At 46.3% G+C, this 18,773-nt stretch overlaps 1 protein-coding gene across 1 annotated transcript in view; it reads right to left on the reverse strand.

Moving 5' to 3' along the window:
- Positions 1–18,773, reverse strand: part of LOC137532620 (cysteine-rich protein 2-like) — a 162,742-nt gene that overhangs the window by 18,994 nt on the left and 124,975 nt on the right. Inside the window, exons 6-7 of the mRNA XM_068253347.1 lie at positions 8,933–9,027; positions 5,729–5,786 (exon numbers count right to left, since the gene is read on the reverse strand). Of these exons, the coding sequence (XP_068109448.1) occupies positions 5,729–5,786; positions 8,933–9,027 (153 nt within the window). The remainder of the gene's footprint in view (positions 1–5,728; positions 5,787–8,932; positions 9,028–18,773) is intronic.

Here is an 18,773-nt window from a genome sequence, read left to right on the forward strand (position 1 = left end):
ATGCGTCCAATAATACGCATGGCAGCCAGCGACTGGTGAGTCGTCAAAAACGAAACTAAGTGACAGCGGGGGACCAGAGGATTCCAGAGCGGCGCCGAGGGCACAGGACTGCTGCGGGGGGCTGGTAATAGCCCCAGGTAAGTAAAACTCTTTACCCCCCGTTCAGTTAAGGTTCCCTTTAAGTAACTGCGAAGTCAAATTCCTTTGCAAGTACAAACTTATTTGGCCAAATAAAAATTATTTTTATTCTCACAAACGGATAATAAAGTTGTACAATTGAATATACATAAAGATGTAACCCCTCACAGATACAGCTAGATATTCTAATATTCAAATGCTACAGAAGAGATCTTCTCCTACAGTAAGATTACAGTCTAAGGGCAAAATAGGTGAACATGAGGTAAGAGGAATCAATAAGCTATATATAGCATGCTACTTAGTGCCTTTCTGCATAACTTAAAGGAAAACAATGCTGGGTAAGGAACTTGCCAAAATGGCTCAGGTCAGATTACATCTGATATTCATGTTGTACATAATTGTTTTTAGTTGGCAGAAGTTCACAATGTTATTTAATTACAATTTTTTTTTCATTATTACCAGATATTATTTACTCCACAGAACATTCTGTTCAGATAACAACTTGTTTAGAACAACACTGACATCTAGTGGTAAGAAGCAAAAGGCAAGGTTTTTGTACCGAGTTTGCCAAGAGAATAAATGTACTGGGAAGCATACAAAACAAGATACAGTATTAAAAAAAAGGCTTAACAAAAAATAAATCACATTTCAAGCACCCTTCTTCAGGTAGAGCATTTATCTGAAAATATGCCCGCAGAAAGGAACTAGACCCCCAGAAAGCTCGCACTTCCTTTTTTTTTCAGTTAGTAATTCAAAGATATCATTTTTTAAATACTGTTTTTTTATAAGCATATTTCAGTGATAAAGCAGGAATCCCGACATGCATCTTATAAACTCTTCCTTTGTTACAAGAGGTAGTATTAGGTCAGGATTATGCAGTTTGAAAATGGACCAAACAGATTTTTACATACAAAATATGCATAATCACGCATCATCTATCTTAGAACATGCCTACTGAACTTTAAAACAGGATTTCTTAGCTACTGAGGCCTCATTTCACACAAAAGGTCACTCTGAATTTGCAAGATACTGATATCTGAGGATGTGGCTGGTTGGAAGATGCTGGCTGAGCATGCTGTTAGATTTTTATTCTATATATTGTGATATTCTGGGGAAGTTGAGTTGTTTAGCTCATGTTGACAGAGGAGATCAAAGCACACAAGATTCACCACATACCAGCCAGTGAATCTTTTTAGGGTTAAAATAAAACAATACAGCTTTATTTGTCAGTCAAAACAATGTCCAGGACAGAAACAATCCACCACACGGGGTATTTAGCAATCACACTGTAGGCACCGCACTCTGCCTCTGTGCCAACCCTGACCTTCGGGTTATCTTCGGGGTCATTGCATACCACCCTTGTTTACTATTCACAGCCACACTGGCTCTTCAGTGACACCCCGCCACATGCCTAATGGCAGTCCTTGGCCACTCACCTTTTCCAGGCTTCTCTTGGATTACCAGTACTGGAGTCCATCTCCTCCAGCACTTCAGCAGCTTCCCTGCTGCAACAGGTCTGGCAGCCCTGTCTGCTGCACGGCTCCTCAGGAGCCTCCTTGCTACACACACGGCCCCCTGTATACTGAGAGCTGCAGCCTCTCTGCTGCACAGCTTTTCAGGAGCCTTCTTGCTCCACACACAGTCCCCTGCACACTGAGAGCTGCAGCCTCTCTGCTGCACAGCCTTTCAGGAGCCTTCTAGCTCCACACACAGTCTCCTGCACACTGAGAGCTGAAACCTCTCCGCTGCACAGCCTTTCTGGAGCCACCTTGCTCCAAACACAGTCCCCTGCACACTGAGAGCTGCAGCCTCTCCGCTGCACAGCCTTTCAGGAGCCACCTTGCTCCAAACACAGTCCCCTGCACACTGAGAGCTGCAGCCTCTCCGCTGCACAGCCTTTCAGGAGCCTTCTTGCTCCACACACAGTCCCCTGCACACTGAGAGCTGCAGCCTCTCCGCTGCACAGCCTTTCAGGAGTGCTACTTGCTCCACACACAGTCCCCTGCACACTGAGAGCTGCAGCCTCTCTGCCTTTCACGAGCCTTCTTGCTCCACACACAGTCCCCTGCACACTGAGAGCTGCAGCCTCTCCGCTGCACAGCCTTTCAGGAGTGCTACTTGCTCCACACACAGTCCCCTGCACACTGAGAGCTGCAGCCTCTCTGCCTTTCACGAGCCTTCTTGCTCCACACACAGTCCCCTGCACACTGAGAGCTGCAGCCTCTCCGCTGCACAGCCTTTCAGGAGTGCTACTTGCTCCACACACAGTCCCCTGCACACTGAGAGCTGCAGCCTCTCTGCCTTTCACGAGCCTTCTTGCTCCACACACAGTCCCCTGCACACTGAGAGCTGCAGCCTCTCCGCTGCACAGCCTTTCAGGAGTGCTACTTGCTCCACACACAGTCCCCTGCACACTGAGAGCTGCAGCCTCTCTGCCTTTCACGAGCCTTCTTGCTCCACACACAGTCCCCTGCACACTGAGAGCTGCAGCCTCTCCGCTGCACAGCCTTTCAGGAGTGCTACTTGCTCCACACACAGTCCCCTGCACACTGAGAGCTGCAGCCTCTCCGCTGCACAGCCTTTCAGGAGTGCTACTTGCTCCACACACAGTCCCACTGCATACGGAGAGCTGCAGCCTCTCTGCCTTTCACGAGCCTTCTTGCTCCACACACAGTCCCCTGCACACTGAGAGCTGCAGCCTCTCTGCTGCACAGCCTTTCAGGAGCCTTCTTGCTCCACACACAGCCCACTGCATACGGAGAGCTGCAGGCACTTGCAATTCATGCAGGTGAGCAAATTAACCCTCTCTCTGCCAGACTCAGGCCTTCTCCCAATACATGCCATTCCTGGATCCCAAATGAATCTGCACGATAGTGTTGTTGCTAACAAGCAACAACATTCGCTATCCAGGACCTTTTTCTCTAAATTCAAACCACAAACAAGCATACAATTGCTCTGTACCTCACAATATATAAAACTTGTCCTCAAATTTTTCCATTCCTAAAAAGCATGTGTGAACAGTAAAGGCCATGGTCTTTTAGTTATGTCTTCTTTGTAATATCAGTGTTATTAGAGACACTCAGCCTGGAAATCTGTGTCTGGTATGAAGGTCAAGCACAATGTGTTCTGAAACGCAACAGATTTTGGGCAATCTACTTTATACACGTAACACTTACATAACCTGTGTACCAGGCAACATAAGTGCAGAATGTATACACCTAGTTATGCAATTAGCATAATATGTTATGTAAATTACATATATCCCGTTAAACTTAAAGGACATCTGAGGTGACACATTGATTTTATGCTTTCCTTACCTCAGGCTTTTTCCAGCCTCTAGAAGTCTGTGTGTTCCTCACCGCTGCAGTTCCGTTGTGCTGCAATGTTCCTCTGCCTCCTCGTGCGATCACACGGACGGGCGCAGGCATGCGCAGAACCGGTGATCCGGCAGGTTGGTGATCAATATGGATGCAGATCAGAACATCGGATCTGCAGTGAGGGGCACACAGATTTCTAAGGGCTGGGAGAAGCCCCAGGTAAAGCCTAAAATCATTGTGTCACCTCAGATGTTCTTTAGTATACCTGACCTGCACATGATAAAATGGTATGAAACTCACAATTACATTTTTGCTCTGAAACATTAATCACAGAGAAAAAACAAAACAAAACAAAACAAACAAACACACAAAAAAACAACAGCAACAGAAAATATGAAAAGACTGATAAAAGCACAGCACTATCAGAGAATCCCAAAACTACTAACAGTATCACCTTGGACACTCTTGCTTTAAAGAGAAATTCCGACCAAGAATTGAACTTTATCCCAATTAGTAGCTGATACCCCCTTTTACATGAGAAATGTATTCCTTTTCACAAATAGACCTTCAGGGGGCGCTGTATGACTGATATTGTGGTGAAACCCCTCCCACAAAGAAATTCTGAGTATGTACTCTTGGCAGTTTCCTGTCTGTGAACCTTGCTGCATTGTGGGAAATAGCTGTTTACAGCTGTTTCTAACTGCCAAAAAAGCATGCAGCAGCTACATCACCTGTCAGCAGTAAAAATGTCACCATGTAATAAATATCAGACTGTAAATCAGGGATTTAAAAGATTTTACAAAGGGCAAACACTGACTAAATCATTTATACATAATTATTGTAAAAATGAAACACTTTTTTATTAGATTATTTTCACTGAAGTTCCACTTTAAGCCTGGAATTGCAGTGCTGTATGCAAGACCCAAGGGCTGTATGCAGATTCCAAGTTTGTAAGATCCTTGTGAGTGTTGAGGGAGGAAGTGACGCCACAGTCAATTGACCCCTACCCGAATGCCATGCAGGGCAGAGAGAGCCCAAGTAAAGCAGCTGACGGGAATCTGCAGCCAGCGTGTGGAGTCGCCGGCCAAGACTTGCACACAAAGGGTTTGATTCACAAAGCGGTGCTAACCTACTTAGCACGTGTAAAGTCTTTAGACGCGCTAACCAGGGTGCTAAGTAGATTAGCACCGGATTTCTCAATCAGATCGCGCGCTAACTTTGCGCGCGCAAAGTTTTACGCGCGCAAAGTTTTACGCGCGCTAAGTCCCATAGGCTTTAATGGGCACTTCGCGCGGAGCGCCCTGCGCTCTGTGCAGTACGCGCGTAAAGTTTTACGCGCATAAAGTTTTGCGCGCGTAAAGTTTTATGCGCGAAAAGCTTGTTTAGACGTGCTAAGGGGGTTTTCACAGGCGTGCTAACAGTTAGCACTGCTTTGTGAATCAAGCCCTATATGTCTCTGGAAGCGCCGTGGAGTAAACAGCACCAGGAACAAGAAAGAGGTGCCTGATACAGGGAGCGGCTGCTGTTTTATGTACTGTCTAATATAACAGCCGTTCTGTGCCCTTGCCGCAGCTACGGTGGCTCCCGGTCTTCTTCACTGCAGAAGCCAACCTTGCCAGGTCGGCTTCTGGGTTGGCTTCTTATGCGCTCCACCGCTGACATCATTAGGACTGCACTGCGCAGTGCAGTCCTGATGAAATCAACGGTGGAGCGCATAAGACACCGACCCGGAAGCCGACCTCGAGAGGTCGGCCTCTGCAGCGGAGAAGACCGGGAGCCAACGGAGCTGCGGCTAGGGCACAGAACGGCTGCCAGGGGCTGGAGGAAGCCCCAGGTAAGTGGATTTTTTAGTTTGTCTTTGCCTGGACGTATCCCTTAAGGCTACCAGATGGCTCACTGCTGTGTGTATGAAGTGTGAATTGATTATTTAGATGCAAATTTTATGGGCAAAGTAAGTTAATTAAAGCTTTATATACTTCCAGTTATTGTTATACTATTTGAACACCAGCTTTCCTTTGCTTTTTACCTAAAATTATATCTGCCATATAACAACCTATGATAGTTGTTTTTTTTTCCAACATATTATAAATAACATCATCCATAAGAAATCCCAACAACCTGTCCATACCAAATTATTAAACAGCAGATTAAAAATTAGCAGTGATCCCTGTGGGACGCTATTACTATTAATCTCATCCCGACCCAAATATGATCCGTGTGCAACAATACTGTAGTGCATAATTGTATTTTTTCAGTGCGAGTTTAAAACCAACCTTTTGGTCCAAAAAGAATTCCATAGCAAGGTTTGTGACAGTATGGCTGCCCATCATGCTGTGAAAACAAAATAGAAAGTCAGTGTAATCAATATAATATAAAGCTACTAGGTGAAAAAGAAATCTACTGTAAATACAAATATACTTCATATGAATGGGTTTGCTAGATAATTAATAATAATTAAGAGGAGATTCACAGTTTCACATGAAAACTCATAAAGGTAATTTCACATGTTACCTACCAAGGAATTTGTAATTCTACTCAGCTACCCTAATACTTTCCTATTTCAGCTTGTAGTCTGTTAAAGTTCTAAACTTCCCATGTCTTGTATTTCTCACCTTACATATTGGATAATGGCTCAGCATCATCACATGATTTCTCCTTTGTACAATGTGTGGGATAAATTTAATTACAACCACTTTGGCACATAAATCAGTTGGAGGTCGTGGACCCCATCAAATCTACCTTTCAAGGAAAGGTTTAAAGGGACTCCGAGCACCTCTCATGGGCATGCCTTTAAGACTCCGACCAGTAATGCAAAGTACTTAAAGATGCATACACCTGTAGCTTGTGCTCTCCTCTTTCATTTGATGCCTGAATCGCCATTCTACACCAAATAGTTTTCGTTCGATTTCAATTTAAAAATTGCGGCTGCCATCTTGGCTATGTTATAACTTCTGGGTCAACCCTGTCTTCTCTCTTAGAAAAGTGCATCACTGAATGAAGCAGGAAGAGGAAGTGTCAAGAGGCTCCTCCAGAGGGGTCATATCACGACTTTGTTGGAAGTCGTCTTGCTTAAAGGCATACCCATGAGAGGTGCACGGAGTCCCTTTAAAGAGGGGAAGGGGAACAATTTGTTAAAGTGAACCTGAAACTGGCAAAAAAAAAGTCAGATACTTACCTATGCAAAGGGAAGGCTTTGGATGCCATTGAGCACAGGTGTCAAACTCCAGGTCTGGAGGGCCAGATCCACGCTAGTGTTTAGGATGGACTGAGAAATAGAGGAATTTTTTTTTTATTGCCCGCTTCAGATTCACTTTACGGATCACCAGTATTAATTGCACATATAGAGGTGATCATAATCTCTATGGTGATTCTCTATTGAAATAATTAAGTGATAATGCCGTGGCTGAAGGATGGCCCCAGATGAGCCCTTTGGACTAGGGACCCCAGTTAGCTCACAACCCATACATCCTCTACTATTATGTTTGTCTAAAGATGAATGAAGAAACTAAAAACTTAAATGTAAAATACATGTGTACACATACATATATGTTTTCCTTGATAGCAGTCTTTTAGCTGCAAATAGCCATCCATAACCAGAAAGACACAATGGCAGATTTATAACTTTCAAATGATCGGGTCAGTAACCGGGACACAGGATACTTCCTGCACCACAGACTGTTGTTGGTTTAAGCTGCAGTCTTCTGAGAGGGATTCAGTCAGTGCCTTCCCCATGCAGTGTAAGCAGTGGATTGATACATGTCACTACACTATAGACTTGTTGCATAGAAAGGATGTAATTACAAGTTTCCCCTGCCATAGGGCCCGAAGGTTCTCCTGAGCTTGAGAAAATAGAGAATGTTGTCATCTTAAATGATCTTGCAAGCCTAGTAAAGGCTTATTAAAAGTATCTGCTTTTAGATGGGAAAGGTTTTTATCCATCACTGGACCCATACTGAGGCATAGTATGGACTACTAAAAGCATAGTGAAATAATAACACAAAAATTGTTGCATGCACTGTCTAGTGCCAGGTGGAGCCAGGTGGTCAACCCAGATGCAAGGGACCACCATTTGGTATTAACGTTGGGTTTACAGAGACACTTTAAACTTTTAGGCGATAAGGTATAGCTAAAACTATATTTGGGCTTCAAGTCTCACTTAAATTAATGAATGTGTACCTGAACTGACATATGACATGATGAGATAGACATAGCTACATACAGTGTTAAGGTGCCCATAAACTACGTCGATTTCCCGGCGATATACAGCTGATTCGATCACTGTGATCGAATCTGCTGTGAAATTGATAACAAAATGCTGACCGATCAACCGATTTCCAGCCGAAATCTATCGATTCAATCAATCTGTCCAGGCAGAAAATTTTGCTCGATTGCCGGCGGGTCGGGTGCGAGCCGTTAGCGGCATTCGATTCGGTGACGACCGATGCAGCAATACATCACCAGTCTGCTAGCGCGAGTTCCCGGGTCCGCGCTGTCCCTTTCTCCAGCTGGCCATCTTCTGCATCTCCTCTCCACTTCCTGTACCGTCTCGTGAGAAGGGGAACTTCAAACACTAGAGCACCCTCTACTGTTTGAACTTCCGGCTTGCCACAGGACGGGACAGGAAGTGAAGAGAAGATGGAGAAGGCCAGCCGGAGAAAGTGTCAGCACGGACCCGGGGACTCGCGCCTACGGACAGGTGATATATTGCTGCTGGTTCGGGGAGCAGGGACGGCGAGGCAGGCAGCGGTAGCTCCACAGGTTGTGAATCAATTTTATGCTGAAATCGATGCAAAATCTGTGTGCAATGTATGGGCAGCTAATAGATCCCTCTCTGATCAGATTCAGTCTGGTGGCAATCGACCAGAGTACGGCAGCCATTAGTCCTACAAAAAATGTCCATTCCTACTCTATATTTTTGTACTGCAAGTACTAGAACTGTTATCTATACAAGTTAGTAACTAATTGCAATTGCACATTGCAAACTTGGAATCCACAAAATTTGGAAATCTTTTAGAACCTTTTGCAAAATTTTAGCAGATTTGAAATTCGGTAATTCTGACCATCCCTACTAAATTGTGAAAACTTCTCCCCTTATAAACCCACGGGCCATAGAGTCTGTAATTGCTGTTAGAAAATAGTATGCTATGTGCAAGAGCCTGTGTAGATGCATTATGCTTTACAATATTATTTTACTGTAACTATTTGTGAAATAATAATTTGTATAAAGCATATTCTTTGTGATTCTCTTGGCTAATATTGCTTTACACTTCCCAGTGAATGTCTCCTCAGCTTGGTGATAACATTATATTACTGCAGCACCACCTGCTTCCTGAGTGGGCATGGATGGGTAAGACGTGAAATAAAACAGAACAGCTGAGGAAATGCAAAGGTAATGACATCATCCATTGTGTATCCTGCAGTCATGTGTCACTATGGTTAAAAAACAATATGAAGGAATATGAATAGCAGCCACTCACTTCAGCATGACTGCCAGGAGTCAGAGTTTTTGAGCAGCGCTCACACCTCAGGCAGGGTCTGTGCCAGTCCTTCCCCAGGGAGGTCACCTTTTCCGCTAGAAAAGAATGCCAGCATTATGTAACATAATCTTACTTCCTCTCTGCTGAACATTGCAGCCTTGCGAGAACCTCTTAATATGATCTGTACTGCTGAGACATTTCACAAGATGCTTGCAATTCCACATGCACGCTGTAAACACTATATACAGGGGCTTAGTACAATAAACCTGGCCATACATCATATCATCTAGATTGTACAATCTAACCATTTGTTTGCAGTGTAATGATCTAGCTAAAAAAAATTAAAAGATCTGTTTGATGTACATTCAACCTGTTATTTCGTTATTGTTATTACTATTATTATTATTATTGAGTTACAGAATATAGCGCCATCAACTTCTGATGCAATGTCCAAGTAAGATACACACAATGCTGCAGAACAGAGAGTTAGTGTTGATGTTCAAATCCAGGACCTGGTGGTTTGGAACCGGAACACCTGCATTCGGCACCATTTTAGCACAGAACAGCAGGACAGGATGTGTTTCGGTTAACTCAGTCACTTTAGAGGTGAGAGACATATGGAGGCTGCCATATTTATCTCCTTTTAAACAATACCAGTTGCCTGGCAGACCCCGCTGATCTATTTGGCTGCAGTAGTGTCTAAATAACAGCAGAAAGAGGTATTAAAGACTCTAAAGTCTCGCTAAAATGCAGTTTTTACTTCACTAACTTCATTAGCCCTAATGCCTTACCTAAAACGCCGCATCCCAGCAGCTGAAATCATTAGAAAACCCCCAGAAATCCCAGGGGGAGATTAGGGGATCACTTCCTGTGAGCTTGCAGAGCTTTCGGCAGTAGCTATTAGCGCTGATTGACGATGATGGAGGCAGAGCCACAACGAAAAGCTCTGCCTCCCCCAGCAGAAAAATCCACGCCCAGGAAGTTGTGGATGATTGTGCTAGGATTCGGGGGGGGGGGGGGGGGGAGGTTTTTAACGATTTCAGCCGCAGGGAAGCAGTGTTTTAGGTAGGGCATTAGGGCTAATGAAGTTAGTGAAGAAATAACGGCAACGACTTCAGAGTCTCTTTAAGCTGATCTTGTCAGATTTTTGCCTAAAACAACTGATCTGCACAATTTTTCAGGGGGCCTATGGCTAAAACTATTGGAGGCAGTGGATCAGTGGAACTGCCAGGCAATGTGCATTTAACTGTTTCCGGACCTTGGTAATTTTGGGATCTGGTAACCCTGCCAGGATGTAGATTTCAATCAATGCACTGCATGCTACCGCCGCTCTCCTGTCGCTGCAGCCCACTCGCTCTGTTGTCAGTATGATTGTCTCACAGTGATTACAGGGTCAGGAGCCAATGAAATTGGCATCTGACCAGCTCAAAGAGCTCTGCTATCATACCGACAGCAGAGCTAATGGACTGTAGTGACTGGAGAGTGGTGCGAATTGCCAGGAGATGGGTCCGTGCAGCATGATGTTGGTGAGCCCCATTTCTTAACCAAAAAGTCTCTGGTACTTAAGCGGCCAGAGACTAATGCTAAGGGAAGAGGTAAAAGAAAATAAATGTCAGCCTACATATGTCCGAAGGAACTTCTATGATGCACCTCTTCTGCTTATTAACTGAATATGGTAATCACTACACCTTTATGTCCCTGAAAGTTCAAATACACTTCCAAAGCTGCTAGTATACAGTGTGCCTACAGCCTATTAACTTTTTCAGAGCCTTACTATTCCAGCTTGCAGTTCGCTGTTTCAGACCTTTAAAGGGATACTGTAGGGGGGTCGGGGGAAAATGAGCTGAACTTACCCGGGGCTTCTAATGGTCCCCCGCAGACATCCTGTGCCCGCGCAGCCGCTCACCGATGCTCCGGCCCCGCCTCCGGTTCACTTCTGGAATTTCTGACTTTAAAGTCAGAGAACCACTGCGCCTGCGTTGCCGTGTCCTCGATCCCGCTGGTGTCATCAAGAGCGCACAGCGCAGGCCCAGTATGGTCTGTGTCTGCGCAGTACACTCCTGGTGACATCAGCGGGAGCGAGGACACGGCAATGCAGGCGCAGTGGTTCTCTGACTTTAAAGTCAGAAATTCCAGAAGTGAACCGGAGGCGGGGCCGGAGCATTGGGGAGTGGCTGCGCCAACACAGGATGTCTGCGGGGGACCATTAGAAGCCCCGGGTAAGTTCAGCTCATTTTCCCCCGACCCCCTTACAGTTTCCTTTTAAGTAAGGAGGTTTTTAGGTTTCTTTTAGGGCTGGTGCACACCAGAAGAGATTTTCTGAGCGCTTTGTGATTTTAAAAGCTCTTGCTAATGTTATCCTATGTGTTTGTTCACACTGGAGTGAAGCGATTTTGTAAAAATCCCCTGATAGCATTGCATTAGCAAGAGCTTTTAAAATCTCTAGCTTTTAAAAAGCTCTTGTGGTGTGCACTAGCCCTAAGTCCTGTACAGAAGCCAAAGGGTCCGTTTCCACTTGTGTTGAGATGGACACCGACACCTGTGTTGATGCAAAAACACATTCCAATCCCTCTAGACATGTCATTTGGATGCGTCATCCAAAAAAATGCTGTGGGCACTATGCTTTTTCCCTGCATGCAAATTTTCGATCATCCCTTGTGGAAATGAGCTCTAATGGACGGTTCTTGGGTCACCATAAATTAAGTGGGTACTTTATAAAACTCTTAGGTTCAGTCCACACTTGTCTGGTTGCAGATCGAAATGCATTTTAAACAGATCCGTTTTTCTAAAAACGGATCCATTTTGCAAAATAGCAGCATCCATTTCCATTCCGTTTTTTGCTCACCCTGGTTCCCCCCGCTGTGCATCCCAATGCCCAGCAACAGTCAGATTAGCGTGGCCCACAGTGATGGTGAGGGAGGCAAGCGTTGTATACAGTATACTTCCCTTATCTGCGCCGTCACCGCTCGCCTCCCTCATCATCACTGCGGGCCACGCTAACCTGACTGCTGAGTATGCCGGGCATTAGGATGCAGAGCGGGGGAACCAGGCTGATGATCTGCAAGTACCGGGCGCTGGGCGAGGGAAACTGTGATCAGGTCTATAGACAGCAAGCCAGCGGGCAGCACACCTGGCTGGGTCCAGGAGCAGCGGGGGTTACCTGAAGGGGTGTGGGGTGCTTCATCCAGCATTTTTTGGCCAATAGGAAGGAAGCAGGAGGTTTAGGCATTCTGATTTGGCATCCCTGCCCTGTGCAAAGTTCTGTGTGGAAACGGCAGTCCGTTTTTGTGTTGCCTTTCATTGCCTCCGTGGGGATCCGGGCTCTGGGAAAAAGTGCAAAATCCGGACTCTCCCTGTTCAGTTTTCATGAATGGAACCTAAGGATCCGTTTTTTGATCATAGTGAAGACGGCCGCTATTTTTAACATTGGAATCCGTGGCTCCGGTTTTGTCCGATTCAAACGTACAACACGGATACGGTTCCTGAATAAGCGTCAACCGGCTCTAATTTCCAAAGTCCTACTCATAGAGCCACATTAATCCACGCCTTACACCAATGAAGATCAATTTTAGGCTGAAACAGCTATCTGCAAGCTCTGCTCATTGATCACTTGGTCATGGCTAACCTTATTCCCCTGGAGTTAGAGAGAAGCTTATTTACTATGAACTGTTTTTCCCGTGAGGCTGCCTACACTGACAGTACATGTGAAATGCAGGCTCCTAAATGTGTATGTGTAGATCTTCAAATCGCTGACAAAAGGAACCTGAAACAGATATTAGTTCAGGTAAAGTCCCTATCCTTTTTTGACTAGCCCTATTCTTATAGCTTCTGTTTGGTAAGTAAGGCTGTCAATCACACAAGAACCAATAGGAAGCAATGATTAATAGTTATCTGCAGTGCGTTGGCACACCCTTGTTGTGAGGTATAACCATTGTACAACACATGTAAACAGAGAAATTTCTATCATACGTTGTTTCCTTATGTTATCTGCATCCTTCCATCATATTCTGTAACACTTTATGAAAGTGGTTTCATATAATATATATCCAAAAATACTGCCAGCAGGTAATCATAAAAGGTAGCATACACAAGATAAATGTGGCATTATGTGCATGAGATATAGAAAGAATGTAAGGTTACTGCCCTCTGAGAAGTACTGCTGTGTTTAACTATGTTAGCAATGTCTGTGGGAACGCAGTAGATAAGAAGCCTTCTGTAGCTTGAACTTTTCACAGTGGTTTATTCATCAACGTCTATAAAGGGCAACCATTCAGAAGAGAAGCTGTAGAATAACAGGCAGGTGTAATGGGGAAGAAGAGTGTGAAATTTAAATTAAATACTCAGTTTTGTGTCTAATTTCAAATTTGGTTTAAGTACTTTAACTGTTAACTTTATGGCGTGGAATAAATCTATATTCTAATTTACGACTCACAATGTATACTGCCTAATTCAGAATCAGAATCGAATCAGAATCGTTTATTTTGCCAAACATGACTGGGTCATGCCCGGAATTGGTTTTAGCATCACATTGTCGTCAACTTACACCATATAAAATGTAATCAATGAGTGGTGGGCTAAGGTAGGAGGGAGGGGGAAAAGTTAAGAGGAGCCAGGGGTGTACATTAGGTGCCTGTTGGTCTAGTTTTAGGTTTTAGTGTAAGTTTTACTCTTTGTTTTTAGCCTATTTTTGGTTATGGGCGAGGACGATAGAAATTCGAATCAATCTGAGTTATACAGGGACAGAGATCAGATAGTCGAGACTGGTACTATGAGAACAGGTTTCTATACTGGGAGCTCTGAGATCTCGGGTCTAGAAGAGTTATAGGAAAACTTGTTATTAGTTTGAGGGGTGACTAAGAAGTCTCTGAATGGAGAATACTTCTTGCTATGGAAAAAGTGTCCCTTCCCCTGGGTGAAGATCTCCAGCCATTTTTAGACCTTGTAATCGGCTAGAAATATATTAAATACATTGGAAGACTCTTCTGTCTTTTCTCTGTCCATATGCATAGTGTTTATTATTATATCAGTAGATAGTTGTTTACCTATCTGGAATATAATTTGTGTATGTAAAAGTTTGGCATTGCATACAAATTGTTCCATGATTTTATTGTGCTGTTTGTACATTATTAACATGCTATGTCATTAATAAATACAGTTTAACAAAAAATGTTTACACAACACACATGTACAGACACAACAGGGCATATACACATCGATTTTTCTGCTAATTACTGTCACAGGAGCCCTAGTGGCTGACCGCACTTAGCCTTCTAAACGGTGCCAGCGCACAGATCGTGCGAACTCTGGTCGCAGTCAATGCGCAGGAACCGTTAAGAATTAGCCGCAGACAACTCAGAAGGGAGCCTGTGAGACACGGGTGATTACAACTTCACCCACTGGTTCAGAGTAAACTGCCACCACCACGGTTACCATGGGACCATGGAGCCCACTAACTGACTAGTCCTGCGAATAAAACGGTTAAACACACGATATTCTGTCTAGCCAACAACAAACAAACAGTAGCGTATCTTCAGAGACCCGGGATCAGTTCTGTGTGTGCTGATAAGCAGGGTAGCGGACAGTGAATGACTTGGAGAAAGTCGTTTATTCACGCAATATAAATAATTAATATATACAGACAATTATTAAAATCACAATTATTAAGACAGTAATAGCCAGTATAAAAAATAAAAGAAGGGAGAAAAATACTTAGTTCTTGGAAAGATGTCCTTTTTGTGGGAAAAATCAGAGTTCTGGGTTTCAATCCAGGTTCAGACCAGGTGGATGCCAGCATATCCTCAAGCTGGCACCGATGAGTTCAAGATGTTTTCAGGGTGGAGGACACTGAGTTTGGCTCCTCTGCCATTCTTATGCCCCTGATTCAGTAGGAGGGAGTGAGGGCGGGGAGCCACACACCCCCTTAGAAGATGAGATGAGCCCTCCCCTTGTCCTGGGGACTAGAAATCATATCTACCCATATATGGGCTCTATCTCACAGAACCGTACAGGTCAGGGCAGATTTATTAACATTTTCAGGTCTGTCTCGATTTACCCAGCGCCCTGATACCAGACATGAGGGGTGGGACCCCTGTGGTATCATCAGGGCACTTTCAAACTGCCTAACTGGCAGTCCTTACCTCAGAATGTTCTGAAACTTCCTCAGAACCAGCACCGGGGCTCATGCTACACTTCCCCCACGTTTGGCGAAGCTGCCATCTCAGGAACCCCAGAAATATGACAGATCTGGGAAGTTATGGATTATGCTATGAGACTCAGGTTTATTCAGGATGTGTTCTAGCTGCTAACAGCTGACTTCCCTTTGATCTTTACCAGTGAGCAAGGTGTCAAGACCTCCCGGAGATTCGTAGCCTGCCTGGCTGCACCTAGGCATCCTGATCACCCTTTGGTTAATTAACATCTAAATGAGATCAGCTAGGTGTCACCTGGTTCCCAGACCAGAAAGGGAAATTGTGCCTTCCACAGGGAAGATGTTCAAGCTAATTAACACCTCCCCCAGGCTCTTACTCAGCTAAGACAGATCCCCCAGCTGTTCCTAGGCAGAGGGATACTACACATCAAATCTTGGTCTTATTGATCTGAAGCGCAATCGATGCAGAGAATCGAGTGCGATCGCTTTTTCTTCACGGGCGGTTCCAGGACGCGTCTGCGGCCCCGCAACCGTCCGGGACAGCCCTCCCTCTTGTCTGCGGCTCAGACACATATCCGCAAGATGTGTGGCGGCGCCGCTAACCTGGCTGATGGGTCTCGAGCTGCCGGCACGGCGGGAAAACCCCTTGGCGCCTACGGCTTGGTTCCACTGGACAGGTCGCGGTCTGCTACCTTCAGGTTTGGCCCGACATGGACCGTTCTGGACAGGGCGTTGGCGCCACTGCGGTCGGATGTGGTGTCTGCCGGGACTGCTGACAACGGGCAGTGGTTTGGGTAGGTCAACAGCCCGCCCACGCAGGGGTTCCCTGCTAAGTGGCTGTGGACCTAAAGGAACCCCGAGGGAATCCCTGGACCTTCCCGGCTCCTGACAGACTGCACATGCTTTGCAGTGGTTTGCTACATCCCTGTTCATCCTGGGCCAATAAAACTGCCTCCGAATACATGCAAGTGTCTTGCGGACACCAGAGTGTCCTGTCAGGGAATTATCATGTGCGGATTTCAGCACATGTCCCCTGAACGCACTCGGGACCACAAGCCATTTGGTATTCGCATGTGATCTACCGGTAGGGGGCTGTACAGACTCACTGTACAGTCTCCCACCTTCCCAGTACACCTTGAAAGCGGCCCCGTCTGCGAGGGGCTCAGCGGCTTGCTGCCTGAGCACCTCCAGGCTTGGGTCACTTTGTAGTGCGGCTGAGAATACAGCGTTGTCAGTTTCAGCCAACTGGCTCATGTCACACGAGGCCAGCGGCTGAAAGGTCTCATCCCTGCGGTCAGAGGAGGGGGAGGAGGCCGGAACCCCCTCCACCTGTTCTGAGCTCGGGTTCTGAGCAGTGCAGCTGCGCGGTACTGCTAGCACAGGTACACTGTCAGAATGGCACAGACGGACATTACTCAAATCATCATTGCCTGCAGTAATGACATTGACAGGTATAGACATTTTTTCATTACAGACAGGTTGTACAGTAAACTCAGGTACAGTTACAGCATCATCACAACAGACAGTCTGTACATCAAACTCAGGTGCCTTTGAAGCAGACACTATTGAACCTGGTACCCTTGAACTGGGCACATTCAACCCACCTCCCCCTGGTGCTCCCCCAAGTGTATAAAGTACCTGGTGGTGGGTGGAGAGTCCGTCTCCTTCCGTGAGCGACAAGGCGGTCGTGGCAGGTTCATAGTAGGACACAAGCTTGCCCAAATCAGTCCCAAGCAACACAGGGACTGGGAGATCCTTCATAACCCCAACAACCCTTTCTTGGATTCCTAATCCCCAATCCACCTTCACTGTCGCGAGGGCTATGTGAAAAAGGGTGCCCTCTACTCCAGTAAGGGCAAGGGATCGGCTGGAGCTGATGCTCTCCTTTGGCACAAGGTGTGAGTGAACTAACGTGATGTCAGCTCCGGTGTCTCGAAATCCGGTGACAACTTTGCCGTTCACTCTAACAAGTTGCTGCTGGTCGGTTCGGTCGCGGATTTCCTTTCCGCGGGCAAACAGGACAAAATCTGATGATCCAGGCTGTGGTTCGCTGGCGGGTTGCCTCTGCTGTGGGTGAGGTACAGGTGATGCAGATGATCCAGGTGCTGGTGGTGTCTGTCTCCGCTCCGGACAGTCGAATTTCATGTGTCCGGGCTGGCGGCAGTAGTGACAGGTGACCTCTCCAGGGGCTGCAGCCCTGGGTGCAGAAGCTGTGCTGGATGGCCTCTGTGGCTGACGGCTCACAGGGGCAGAAGGGTCTGCCGAGGTATTGGGCTGACCTCCTCTCCAGCTGGATGGGACAGTTCTGCGGGTATCAGCCACCCGGGTAGTTGCAAAAGTCTCAGCAAGGTCTGCAGCGACAGTGGCTGACGCAGGCTTGCGCTCCAACACAAATTGTCGTACATCAGCAGGGCAAATGTTCAGAAATTGTTCGAGGACTATCAAGTCCTCCAGGACGCCATAAGACCCTTTGGTGAGGCCTAAGGTCCACTGGCGGAGTGTGGTGAGTAAGCTGCTGACCACATCTCGGTACGAATCAGAAGACTTTTTCTGCCAGGCCCTGAACTTTTTCCGATAGGCTTCTGGCGTCAGCTGGTACTTAGTAATGATAGCGTCTTTTATAGCAGCATAATCATTATCCTTCTCCGCAGGCAATTCTGCGAAGGCATCAAGCGCTTTGTAGCGCAGCAAAGGTGTCAGATGTCTGGCCCACTGGTCTTGGGACAGACGATACTGACGGCACGCTTTTTCAAAAGACCGCAAAAACAAGTCAATGTCTGTGTCTTTTTCAATATTAGCAAATTTAAATTTTGCACTTACGGGTGCTGCAGCTCCTTCAGCAGGGAGGCTGGGCGGTGAACTCCGGCTGGCCTGTTGCACTTTTGCCATGTTTAGCTCATGCTGTCGTTGGCGCTCCCGTTCTCGCTCAGCGGCATCCCTCTCCGCGTGGCGTTCAGCAGCAGCAGCAGCAGCAGCTTGCCGCTCCCGTTCCTCCCGCATTTGGCGCTCTGTCCGCGCTTCTGCAGATTGGCGCTCCTCACGCATGTACTGCAGGTACTTGTCCAGGTCAGTGTCCATCAGCTTTTGTAATGCCTGCTGCATTAGCGGATCAGTACAAACGGACAGTCCAGTACTGGCCGGTTCCAGGCGAGTACTTTCAGAAACTCTGGGATTGGGGTCCATACTGACAGTCTCTGGCGGACACTCCCGGCTCCCGCAGTTGCTGGGTATCCCATCTGGACAAGTCTGCTATCAGGTCCTGTTGTTTCCTGCGGCCGACGTCAATGCCTCTCGCTTGGCAAAGATTTTGCAGGTCCAACAGGCACATGTTCTGGTAGTTCCCGGACATTTTCATGCCAAATAAAATAAAACTTTTGGGGAGGGGTACTGGCTACACAGTCTCTCTGTATACATAAAAAATATATTGCCTTCCAGCTACACCAACGAATTAGTTCGTTTCTGGATAGCGCTAGCGCTATCTTAGATACTTTTCAGCACAACACAGGTCCCAACCGCTGCCTAACACTGTCACAGGAGCCCTAGTGGCTGACCGCACTTAGCCTTCTAAACGGTGCCAGCGCACAGATCGTGCGAACTCTGGTCGCAGTCAATGCGCAGGAACCATTAAGAATTAGCCGCAGACAACTCAGAAGGGAGCCTGTGAGACACGGGTGATTACAACTTCACCCACTG

This window comes from Hyperolius riggenbachi, chromosome 9, assembly GCF_040937935.1.
Source record: "Hyperolius riggenbachi isolate aHypRig1 chromosome 9, aHypRig1.pri, whole genome shotgun sequence".
Classification (NCBI taxonomy): domain Eukaryota; kingdom Metazoa; phylum Chordata; class Amphibia; order Anura; family Hyperoliidae; genus Hyperolius; species Hyperolius riggenbachi.